This window comes from Embiotoca jacksoni, unplaced genomic scaffold, assembly GCF_022577435.1.
Source record: "Embiotoca jacksoni isolate LCO1_2020_lvr unplaced genomic scaffold, fEmbJac1.0.p SCAF_31, whole genome shotgun sequence".
Taxonomy (NCBI): domain Eukaryota; kingdom Metazoa; phylum Chordata; class Actinopteri; family Embiotocidae; genus Embiotoca; species Embiotoca jacksoni.
In genome coordinates, this window is record NW_027185383.1 from 4,642,832 (window position 1) to 4,655,915 (window position 13,084).

Below are 13,084 nucleotides of genomic sequence, written 5' to 3' on the forward strand. Positions count from 1 at the left end.
CGGTTCTGAGACGACCACACTGCAGCAGCGGCTCGGCCATCCCCCGTCTGCTGGCCAGGTATACTGGACTGAGTGTGGTCCCCTCACCGGAGCCAAGGATGTCACCTTCACTGTTTGGTTTTGTGGGTTAATCAGGGATTTACATACCTCCATGAGCTTGTTTAAAAAATGAGAGTTCAGTGTGGTGTGGGCAAATTTATTGAAAGACTTCAGTTACCGCTCCTGTGGTGACAGGGCAACCCACACTGGCTGTCTGTGGGGGGCGGGGGGTTGGCAGGACTGAAGGCTTAGAGGCAGATTTGTGATAGAGAGGTGGCCGTAATAATTTCTTATCCTTATTCAAGCTGGGAAAATGTGCACTGAAATTAAATCAATGCTATCATCACATTTTTAATGATCGTCAACGTGTCTGTGGAGAAGATAGACGGCCCAAACAAATGTAGGATTTAAGATGGCTATGTGTTCAATACAATGCTCGGAGAAGTGTCTGAACCTGCTCTTGACCTTATGTGGGTCAACGGGCCACACTTCAATTTTAGTTTACTTCAAATCCTTAGATTGGAGTTGTGGTGAAAGAATAGTTTTACATTTTGTGAAATCTGCTTATTTACTTTCTTGCTGAGTGTGAAATGAAAACATCATCTCACCTGTCTGTATGCTGAATATGAAGCCAGCAGTTAGCCAGCAGTTAGCACAAAGACTGAAAAAAGGGGAAACAGCTGGCCTGGCTGTGTCCGAAGTTAAATAATAATTTAAAAAAAAGCACAAAAAAAAAAAATCTCAGTACTTACCTTTTATATCTTTCTTCATCTGCACAGTAACCAAACTAAAAATAACAAGTTGCTTTAGGCGTCTATGTGTCATACTATTTCTTAGCAAAGAACTTTGTTTGTTAGAACTTGTCTTTAATGTTTTTATGAAGAAAACAAATAAGATACAACATGTAGTGAGCTTTAGAGCTGCTGATGGGGGGATTTTTTTTTTTTTAAGAACTTTTGAATAGTGCTTGCCTGTGTCAGTTTCCAGTCTATACGTTAATGTAAGATAACTGCCTGCTGGCGACATGAGAGTGGTAGCTGTCAATCATCTGATTTTACGCTCTGCAAGAAATAAATGCATATGCCAAAACGTCAAACTACTCCTCTACAAATCCAATAGTGTACATTTGTAAGCTTGAGTCTTCCAGTTTATGGGCTAAGCTATGCAAATGTAGCTTTATATTTAGCTACTGCACAGAATGGTATGGGTCTTCTGAGCACACGTTCAGAAAAAGCCAGCTGAATAAATATTCTCCAAAAATGTTAAACAAATAAAAACTAATAGGACACTCTATCTTTACTCTCAGGAAACAGAAGTTGTGCTGTGAAAGAAGGAGTCATTAATTCCAGGTTGCGACTTTAACTGATGACTTGCCCGAATAGTCAAAAACAGAAATGTGCCACCACTTGAAGAGAGATGCCTCAGTGATGCACTCATCTGCCTCCCCATGACAGACATATTTAAGAAAACTCTCCTTGTTAAATGCAATTATGGCTCTGAATTTGAGTGGTAAATTTTCTTTTGCATCTCCCAGACGATCTGTTTGATGGGAAACAACATTGCACTGGCATGACTCACTCCAAACAATTCAAACCAGTTATGACTTGGTTAACAGTATAAATCAGCATGGCACATAAAAACAGCTCCTTTGAAACTAATTTAATAATATTATCCCCACAGGTGACCCTTAATGTTCTCCGCGGACTGTTAGTTGTGTAACATTGTTCTGCCAAACATTGTGACTCATCAGGTTTAGTTTTTATTGCTGTTTAATTCTAAGATTATGATGCCATTTTTATTAGATGCTGGTTTTTTTTACATGCCCATAAACATGTTTCCATGTCCAGCTGGGTTTGACCTGGATCCCTGTTTTGTTTTTCATTGCTTTTTATATGTTTTTTGTTTTTTTAAAGGGATGGGCGTGAAGGCTTTTTGTGGTCAATAAGAAAAAAAAAGACATTGCAATATGAGTCTATTTTCAGATCAGAGACCAAAGGCTGCTTGTCTTTTATGTGTGTTGTGGATACAGGGCTGTTGTTCAAAGCACACCCACCAGTTAAAATCTCTCCGCTCCCCTCTCCTCTGGGATAGTTTCTCCATCCATACCGGTGATTACAGAGTACAGAGACCCATGTCTTTGTCAATGAAGGACATTTTCTACAAAAACATACTGTTCAAGCACTTTTGTGTGGAAAGAATGTACATCTCTCTGTATTTGAAAGGAAGATTGGGGGGTGGGAGTAAGGTGGAAAAAAATAACTTGGAAATTTGGATCGATTCCATCCCAGTTCATCCCCTCCTCTCCTCGCCGCTCTCTCATCTCTTTCTCTCTCTCTCTCTCTCCATCCTGTCTGGTTTTCAGAAATGTGTTTCTCGTTGTCTGTCCCAATTCCTATAACTCTCAACACGCTGGGTCGGCATATTTTTCGTGCTCGAAAACCACTCAAAACTAAATTTCATCTTTTTTTTCTTTACCCCCCAACAATGCTTGTGTTTCCTGGAGTCATACTGAAATTTAATCAACAGCCAAATGAGAAAAACATATTACAGCAATTTCCATACGTGTGAGCTCACTTTGAGAATGATTGTCATGAATACAGCGGAGGAAATTAGTCCTATTTTCTGTAGGATCATTTACTTTTCCCTCTGGACACCTGGCCCTGTTCACTGTTATGATAAGTTAATAATACACATAAATGATCCTTTCTGGTCATCTGCACTTTGACAAAGTAATTTAACATGCAATATAAAGGTCATTTTAAATTTAAAGTTTTGGTTGGTCTTTTAGATGCAGTGAATATAGAGCCAAAATAATCTTTACAGGTATTAACAAATTGTATTTTCCAGCTCCAACTATAGCAAGTTAAATGCCATATATGAGTGCTTTCTCCAGATATTTATCCTGGCGAGGTAGGAAGCACTGCTTTTAGATCCTGTGACACTAAAACTGAGCACCAATGATTTTCTTTTAGGATGTGGCGCCTACTCTCCATGAAATAATGAGGAAAATACTTTGGTTTCTTAATCACATGGACAGTTTACATTATTAAAAGGCAACATTTTGGTAGTTATTCTTAATTTCCCTTCACCATCATATGTATTATGTGATTAAAGGGGCTGTATGGCTTACTATAAACAGTCATGTCCCCTAAATCCTTCTATGGGTGCATCTATTATAATATAAAAAGAATAATGGTCACTCAGAGTCCAAGTCTGTGACAGGTCGAAGGTAGGGTCTGTGCCTGATGGTTGATAATCTCCATTGGTGCGGTTCTTCGATCTAGAATCAACCAGTTACCATTGACATATAGAGTCACAATTTATAATGAGTTTCAAGTTCGCCCGGGCCTCTACAGCTGCCCTTTGACCAGCTCGGTTTACAGTATCTTCTCAGTCTATGGGCCTGATCATCATGCGGACAGACTTCATGGAGTAGAAGCCTCCGCCGTAGTCGGCCCAGAAGATACCGTCTTGGAATTTGCTGCGGTAGACACCTCCGGTGTACCAGACACCGTTAAGATTGGCTTGGCCGCACGCATTGTACCACCAGCCTCCTTTGTGGAAATGGGCACAGTTACCTGTAGTTGGGGAACAGGAGGGGGATTAGCTCAATGATGAAGTGTGAGTAGAGAAAATACATTCGAGTTTGTCTTATAGGAAAATCACAGCCTACCCATTTCCAGCCTACCACTTCGTCAAGTCAAGCTGACCTTTTAGTTTTTTTTATCGGACTCAAAAGCAGAATTCCAGAAGCAAAAATAATGATCTTCTCCTCCACAAAAGTTGCCAGTCTTTAGGCAAGTTACTGTGGAGCTTTCTGGAGAATATCACTCTAAATTTCATAAAGGATTTTTGCTTGTCTCCCAAAAAGTCACTGGAAGCTGCTTGTTAAAATAATTTTTGCCAACAAACATACCACTTGTTAATTTGTGAGCTGATGCATAAGAAAATGGCAGATGTAATTTAATGTATTCACTTCTAGTGAGAGATTACCACTATTTATTTTCTACAGGAAGTGAATGAACTGTTTTATATGGAATTGTGGGATTCCAGGCAACATGGGACTGACAGGGATAAAACCTATTATGCATCACATTGTGTTCATTGGGTCTTCTCATTAGGGTCATTCTGGAATCTACCTGTCTGAGAAACCTCAGTTAAAGAATGTGCTAGAAATGTTTATCAAACTACCTTTAAAGCATTGGATTTTTGACCAATAAATAGATCTTTACTGTATGTCAGCTATTATATAAAATGAGAATTTAAAAAAATCTTAATACTTAAAAACCACTCAGATTGTAGTTTTCAATAATCATAAGGCCACAAAATTAAAAGAGAAGATTGAAATTTCAATATAGTCACTTCAAAGAAGACTATATGCACAAAGAGATTCCAGTTTGATGTACCTGCAAAGGCGTCCTTGTCTCGATCCAGAGTGGTGAACTGTTTGCCGTTGTGGCTGCTGAGTGAGTCCCCGGCGTTGCCCTGGTAGGTGCCCAGCCGCAGGCGGTAGCTCTCGCTCTCGGGCTCCAGGTGGAAGCTGCTGTACTGAGCGTAGACCTTTTTTCCCATCCAGTCCTCCAGCTCCACCAGCAGCTTGTAGTCCTCCTGCCTCCCCAGGTTGTAAATGCCTTCCAGGCCGAGCCAGTATTCCCCGTCTATGTTGCCAAAGCCGCTCTGAGTCAAAGGAAGATGAAAAGGAAGGTTTACAGAAAATAATGCGCGCTGTTTGTCATGCGGCCGCCTGGGGAGCTTTGAAACGTGAGTGTTGTTTAGGAACATAAAACCTCTTGTGAAGAAACTTGTTTTGGTGGTGCTCTTGTCATGGTCCTGTAGTTCAATACTTCTAAATTTAAAAAAGCACTGTGGCAAAAGAACCCTTCTGACGTCTAAGACATGCTGCAGAGTTTTTTTTCTGTAAAATAAGGATTTATCCTTAATCTGGTTCATTTCTTAAAACAAACATATCTCTCTGATCACAGCTAATAACGAAACTGGCTTGGGCACTTAGTAGAATAACCGCAAGACTTCTACATCTGGCCGTGTGCCTCCAGAACACTTCACTTGGAAGAGGAGGTTGAGGTTTGTGATTGTGGATTAGTTGGGTGAGCCAGCAGATGATGAACGATGTAGGGTTTCAGTTCAGGGCCTCCTCTGTGGTGCTGTGATTGTGTGTGTGTGTGTGTGTGTGTGTGTGTGTGTGTGTGCGTGTTTGTGTTTGTACATGTGGTGCCTTTGTGGGAGAGCGCAGAGGCAAATCAATGTTGAAGAGAGCAATTTAGCTTCCAGTTACACATGCACAAGCCTGGCTAGGCTGAATGGAACACTGGATCGCAGAGTTTGCCAGCAGCGATGTACTCCATCTCATTCTCACAGGGCTTTGATGAGAGGACTCTATATGTGGTGGAGCAAGCCAACCATCCATCCATCCAGGAAGGCACCATAGTAGTAGCGGTTTTGAAAGAAACGCCTGCAGATTGAGCTGTGGAACATACCTTCCTAGTGGGGCATCTACTGTTTCATAATGGGAATCTCAAACCAAATGACCTCGGATGAATAGTGCTGCTGACAGGGCGTTATATTTTACAGTAAGTGAAAATACAAGGATTCAGGCTCAGTAAATTGTCCCAAAGACCCCAGATGGTTCCTCTAGATGGGTCATATAACTGCGCCACTGTTGTCTCTGGACGAGCCAAGTCTTTAGAGATTAGACTAAGAGAAGGGATGAAAAAAGAGACAGACATGGCAGGGGAAGTGTCATTGTCATCACCTTGTAGTTATCCCAGTTCCTGAAGAAGTTAACTGAGCCGTCTCTTCTGCTCTGGATGACAACCCAGCCTCCGTTGTCTATATCCTGTTCACACCAGACCTGCACTGGCCTCTCTGCTTCGTCTGGTCTGATCAGGTACATGCCGCTGGTGCTGTGACCGGCCTCCTGCGCTGCCAGACAGTCTCTGAACGGGCCTGAAGGAGGGTGAAAAGATTTAGGGTTAAAAGACGATTTCTAGTGATAAAATTATCAGACTTGGATACATTTTGTAAATACTAACAAGAGGAAGAGGAAGAATGAAGCTAATACTTGGTTTTCAGTTTTGAAAGTGACTTAGCTTGTTTGGACAGTTAATCACATTTAAGCTAATTAGCTTTAAGCAGTAGGTAATGGTTCTGGTGTGCTGTGTTCAAATGGAGTTGTATTTACTGTGTCCATGAGTAGAGTCCATATTAACGGCCCCCTCAATGTGGTATTCACAACATTGGAACTCAAAATTTTCCATAAGACATGGAAGTTCATTTTTCATTGGATGTAAAGCTAATAAATTGTGATTTTAGTCATGTAGAGTTTTTCTGACATGATGTCATAATGTAATATGAATGTTGATCTTCCCAACGGCCTTCCCATTTTTTCCCACTGTGCCTCAGCATTTTCTTCATTACATTACCCCATTGTTAGCTTACTAAATTGTTAGCTTCTTTGGCTTCTAGACACTGTCCATGTTGCCGTTGCCTAGCAACTGTGTTTTTATGATTCAACCACATGAACGCCAAGCGGTGCGCACGACTTCCCATGTTGTAACCACGAGATCATGAGTTCCATTTGAACGCAGCATGATATTTAGCTCCAGATTATTCGACATAAAAAAAAAAAATCAATTTACAGATTGGAGCATAAAATGTTTTTTAAACTGCAAAAAGTAGGTCATAACAAGTCAGCAAATAAGCTTTAGCTCAGACTATAACTGTGTTGTAGCTAACCTCACCTGGCTGGGGTGCAGTCACTGCTTTTCTTTTTACCTCTGTTTGTTGGTAGTCCATATATTTTGAGGTATATTTCAAAAAGGTACACCTTTCTAAGTGAAATCTGGTCAATATCTGACCAGATAAAGCCTACTGCATGTCACTGCACTTAAGACTTGAAAGGTAGCTTTTAGTCAGAGCATCAACCCTGCGTTTACATTATGAGGAAACATTGAAGTCAATGTCTGACAGAAAATCAAATATGTGGGAGAAAACAGGAAATAAGAACAAAACTCACAAGGAGACAGCATAATAGAAAACATGTATCTAATGTCGGTCTAGAAGGTTCCTCTTGTTTACCACTTTCCTTGCAAGATTTTTAATTATTAGCATGTGTGGAAGTGAGTTTATTTAAAGGGTGAGGAACCATCTTCCAGAACATTCACATTAACCAGAAGTACCTCCACTTTGTGGTTTGCAGGACTCCTATCATGCCAGCCTGGGTTTTGTCTACATCTCACATGCAATGGAACAGTTGTGTAAAAGATCGTTTTCATACTCAGCTGCCCTAAAATCCAACACACTTTATTATTCTTGTGGTGAGGGCAATCTAAATGTGTCAGGAAATTCTGTTGATGAGCAGAATCATGCTCGGTCTTTTTTTGCTTTGCTTTAAGTCCCCTGCCCCAGTTCAGATGTTACAACATTTTTATTTCCATCCTGGTTTGTGTTGTTTCTATTGAGCGGGGAGTTGAGTTCCAGCTGAACTTGCAAATCTTTAACCTTTGAAAACGAGGCCACCGGCCCACCTGCAGCTGTATTCAAAGTCAGAGGTTATTATTTTGTTATGGTTGGCCTGCAAAGTCATGACTGCTCTACATTTTTGCCATGACTGTTTTGGATTTTCATGACTGAATCAAGGAGTAAATGAAGGGGGATTAATGAACAGATGGATGCATGGGTTACTCTCTTACTCACTTTCTTACTCACCTTCTGTACTGAAGTTTCGCTGAGGAGGTTTCTGGATCTCCAAGGTACCGCTTGTGGGTGATGGCCCAGAGCGAGAGCCCCTTTCCCGTGCAAACCCTCGGGTGTTGTCCCTCTGGATCTCATTGGTGAAACGTGGCACATTGACTGGAATGTTCTCAGGCACCACCTGCACCAGTGGAGGTCCCAGGGGTGGTTGCTCATACCTGCGGCTGTACACCTGCATGCAACGCTCTTCCAGTGCTCCAATCACCACCGATTGGTTGTTCACAAGTGCAGATAGGGCTGCGTATTTGGCCTCCAGTTCCCTGTACCGCGAAGCCAGGCGCATTGACTCAGTGGTGGAATTAAGGATTCGTGTCTCCAGCTGAGCCAGCTCTAGTGAGTTGTCCCTCTTCCTAATGATCTCGTGCAGCAGCTGCATGTAGAGCTGGGTCACTCTGGAGTTCATGTTTCTGCTCTCCTTCCTCAACAGCTTCATCTCATTCACCAAGTTGCCGTCCACATCCACTACCAGCTTCAAAGTTTCCATCTCCCTGTGCTGCTTTGACAGAAGGTCACGCACAGAGGCCACATCCAGGCGCGTCACTCGGTCCTTGTCAGTTGAATAACCCCGGGCGGCACAGATGGGGCCTGTGATCTTCTGCTCAGGGACCAGGAAGGTGTAAGAGCACTTCTTGTTTTCTCCGTTGGCCTCTGGAGCCCTTCGTATCCGGGAAAGGATGGGGTTCTTGGTGAGGGCTTGACTGCTGCTCCAGAGAGACAGACCAAACAGAATAAATAGGCTCCACTTTCCAGGTCCCATGGTTCCTCCTCTCTTTATCATCAAACAAGCTACAGTTCTATAAAAGGAAAGAGAACATGCATAAAGCATAAGGCTGGTGTTATTATATATTTTTCCATGGAAGCACCAAAGTGTTAGTCTGACTCTCGATTTTCTCGAACTTCTCTGCGCTGTGTGAGGTACTCTTCCTCGAGTCCACTGGTTCCTGCTGAAGATGTTAATCTTTAAAACAGCTCACAAATATACAGTTTGATTTTCAGCCATGCTCGAGGAGTGGGACTACATGTAAATGTTACTTTATTTCTCAGTTACTTCACCACTTTGGTAATGACTAAAATATATAAATACAATGATTATTGGATGGATTGTCATGAAATCTTGTACAGACAAGTACGATCCCCAGAGGATGAATACTGTTGACTAAAGAAATCCTCAGATTGTTTCTTGATCTAACAAGTGCCCAACCATCAGGTCAAAATATCGATTGGTCCAGAGCATTATGACTAGATACTTGCAAAACTAATGCAATTCCCATCAGATTCAGCTGTGCTTTGCTTTAAGCAAACTTAGTATGCTGACATCCTAAATTAAGATGTTGAACATGGTAAACGTTTTACATTGTAACATGCTCATGCTAGCATTTAATGCAAAGCTCAACTATGGCTAACTACAGCCTCCTGTGGCTATAGGACTATTAACTGCACCCTGACTGTTGTAGTGGCAAAGTTAATCATAACGAACATCCCACCAAATGACCATGTAATACTCCACTGCTGTATACTGGGTCAATCACATTATGACTCATCTATGCAATAAAAAAACACGTGATGAGGTTTAAGAAAACAAAACCACATGGTTACGATTGCTCACAAACCTATTTGGTTAGTATTAAGAAAATAACATCAAATTATCCATATGACCTTTGTAACGTGACCTCCCTCTTTGAGGTCATGCCAAGGTGAGGCTAAACATGACACTGCCACGGTATCCTCTAGTGGACTGACAGGTATATTGCATACTTTGGCGTGATATCGGGATCTACCAAGTGTGTCTCAATGATGTGTTTTTAATCATTTTTGGGCTACAAAGGAGAGCTATAGCACAGAGTAATAAGATGTAAGCTTTGCCTACACAAACAATACTTGTTAGTAGGATCAATTGATTTGTTGTATTTGTCGTTTCATTGAATTTGTTGTCAAAAAAGAAATATAGAATAAAATAATACAACCTTGATTTAGTCAGAGACTATTTTAAAATAAATCTCTATTTTGTTACCACTCAGTACGTTTTGTTAAATTTCCTACCAGGCACACTGTAGTGCAGATGTTTTTCTTTTCCCCTCTAATCCACTTAAATTCAATAAAGCCGCTGTGCCTGCAAAACCTAAATAGTCAAAGAGTATCTGTTGGCATGATACAGGAACGTACTCAACACAGGAGTTTTGTTTAATTATGAAATAAGTGCGCATTAAAAATTGAAAAGTAGCAGACCTTGGCACAGATACAGCTGGTACTGCACAGACTCCTGCCCTTAGCAAGATGCGCCCTTTGGTACGATTATGGTGGAGTAACAGTATTTCCACCCTTTTACCACAAATCTGTTATCTTAACTCGTATTTTCAACACATTCCCTCATGGGTTCTCTTTCAATATGGCCCTCACCACATCGGTATCAGGTGTCTGGGCGTGTGCAAGTGTCTAGATCTGTTTTTAATATTTCTGGAGATCTCGTGGATCAGACCTTCCACGAATCTAATCTACGGCTTTTGAGCACACCTGCACTGACTCATGTGGAGAGTTTAAATGTTAAAACCTCTGAGTCTGACAAAATATTTGACTTATAAAAAAAAACATATTTGACAGAAAGGTTAATGTGTTCATGGATGACGCAAGCACCCAGTGACAGTCTTTGATGGATTCATAAAGTTTAGAAATGTGCATTTCAATAATGAGTAAAAATGTTAGAAGTCGGCAGGTGGTTATCATTGGGCCTCACTGACTCATTTTAACTCCTGCTATTTCTGCCCGGCTGCAACAAACCGCTAGATTTAAATTCGGTGAGGACTAAAAGAACTTGATGTGTTTGAGGAGCAGCAGGGGGAACAGGGTTCCCTGATTTATGAGTAATGTTTTCTGGTGTCTATTTTTGGAAAGAAAGCATGTGTTTTGATGTTATGGGTTCTGACAGCACAACGAAGGAAGCAGGGGTGGGCGCATGCTAAGTAAAAGATCCCTGCTCCTATACTCAATAGCATGGTTTGGCTTCTGGAAGTGGGGATACAACGGCGAGCCAACTTCAGGCTGATTTTGGCCCGTCGAGTCAACTCCAACTAGAAGGCTGTCTGGTGGATATGGCCAAGGAGTCAAAGTAACCTTTACCTAAAACTTCTGACAGGCACACAATATGACCCACTTCACATCGATGCTCTCCGAAACAAATCCACTGAGGATTTTTACAGATGCCACAGAGGCAGAACTAAACGATTCCAAGAGAGAGCCAGCAGGGGCTTTAAATCCTTTCTGTGGTCTCGTCTTGATGTTTGGTTGCATTGAAGAGTCCTGACCACAGTTAACGGGACTGATCCCAGATCATTACTTAAGCTCAAACTGCTGCTGTAGCAGAATAGTACCCTTGTATCATTGTCATAGGAAAAAAATGTACTTGCCTTTAAGGAAATAGGCCGACGGCTTTTTGTGTTTTCATGAAGCACAATGACTTATTGATAGAAAGAAAGTGCCTGAGCCAACATTAATCTCTAATATTTTTCAGCAACACAAGATTCTGCCCTGGAGTTTGTTTATCCATAGAGTATATGAGGGCAAAGGAAAAGGCACTTTGAGGAAAACAGTCCATGCGTCAGAGCTCAGAAAACACCTCGGCTCTCTCAGTTAAGTTATTATTACCCAGAGATTACTTTTTCCTGTCTTTCTGTAATCACAGGTCATCCCCTTCACTTGCTCTGTCTCAGCAATTGGTCTGTCTGCACGTCTCCAGCACCACAATATGAATCTCGCAGGCCCGTGGCCTGACAGCAGTGACAGTGTTTACGCAGAGGCTCCTGAGCCAGGGTTATGAAGCACATCTGCACTTACTACCACTGGGTTCCTCTCCGTCGTTCACACCCTGCTGGTCTTCATCAAGTCGGCCACAGCAGCCATTTTTTTTTTTTTACTTATTAAAAGGGTATTTTCTCCTCTCTTTTCCTTGCTCAGTGCCAGACCTGACCAGATCCCGCCACCTCATTTATATTAATACAGTCCTTGCCACCAGACGGTTCAAACTTTGCGGTGGCTGGTTTTCCCAGCCGAGAGGAGTAGGAGGACGCTGCCAATCAGCCCACTGACTATAAGTGGGACCACTGAGCTTCAACTGTCTCCTGGTAAGCTCCTCAATTAAACAATTTTTCGCTAACATTAAAAGCCTGAAGAAGCAAACACTGCACATGAGTCACATCATTTCTCTGCAACTGACTTGCAGAATAAATATATTGCTAATCAGAAACTCCCTTTTTTCCAGTCAAACTATGTTGTGGCTTTTTGCTCTGGGCCAGCAGATTTTTAGGAATGTGCCAATTAGCCCACAAGTTCTTCTGATGGTGCCACTGATTAGGTCTGTCTGCTGAGGAGACAACATGACACATGAGCTCTGCACTGTGAATATGATCAACTAGTTTACATCAGATCTATAGTAGAAATTACATTTCATTAGAGCCATGAAAGACAAGGGGAGTCTTGTTCCTTCCAAAATGTTGGTCGATAAAGGTATTGTTCTATACTCATACACTGCATCAAACTCCATATTTAAAAGTAATAATAACTGGAAAGATTTAAGGATTCTGCACTTTGAACACTTTACCATAAAGTATAAAAAGAAACATTTCATTCATGAAATATTCAAGGAAATCAAACTAAACAAAAATCTAACCTGTGTCAGTGAGTTCAGTCAGGAGTCCACGAGGTGTCTCAGTTGTGTCTCCTCTGCAGGTTCATGCCGTCCATTCTCGTCCCCTCACTCTCATTCTCCCTCTGCCTATGCTCTCATTGAGAACGAGGGCATGCACTCTCTGCTGTGGCACCAGCGAACGCCGTCCACTAGGAGAGACCAGTAGAGGGTGGTCCATACACAGAAAGAGGGAGGATGATGGTGTGATTTTTTTTTCCCACTGTTGTTTGAGCCCTGCCTTCCTCCTCTGATGTCATGTAAAGTTTATAAAATAAAAAAAATAAAAGACTCCTCCTGATATAATGTTTCAACACAAATTAAAAACTAAAGGATGAATCTATTTGGCTGGGAGTCAGCAAGTGATAAAGACACTCACACTCAAAATCCGTCATGCTGTCATCTTATAAATGATCTTCTTAAGGCTTTTTTACAATGTTCGTTTGTCTGCACACACACAATATTGTCAGAGGGGCTTGTGGAAGTTAATGACCTCTTTTTCTCTCTTTCTCTTACACAAACAATCATCTGTCAGATAAACTAAAGTAACTGTTTCTAATAGTCTACTTACTCCTCACAAATGTGTTACCTATCAGCTCT

At 41.6% G+C, this 13,084-nt stretch overlaps 1 protein-coding gene across 1 annotated transcript; it reads right to left on the reverse strand.

The window, feature by feature from the left end:
* Positions 1-901: 901 nt before the first annotated feature.
* angptl1b (angiopoietin-like 1b) lies at positions 902-12,573 on the reverse strand. Its single transcript, XM_069164653.1, has 5 exons — positions 12,470-12,573; positions 7,765-8,603; positions 5,810-6,003; positions 4,446-4,716; positions 902-3,617 (listed from the first exon to the last, which is right to left on the reverse strand). Exons 2-5 carry the CDS (start codon positions 8,585-8,587, stop codon positions 3,430-3,432), a joined length of 1,476 nt encoding a protein of 491 aa, XP_069020754.1. The 5' UTR covers positions 8,588-8,603; positions 12,470-12,573; the 3' UTR covers positions 902-3,429.
* Positions 12,574-13,084: the final 511 nt, after the last annotated feature.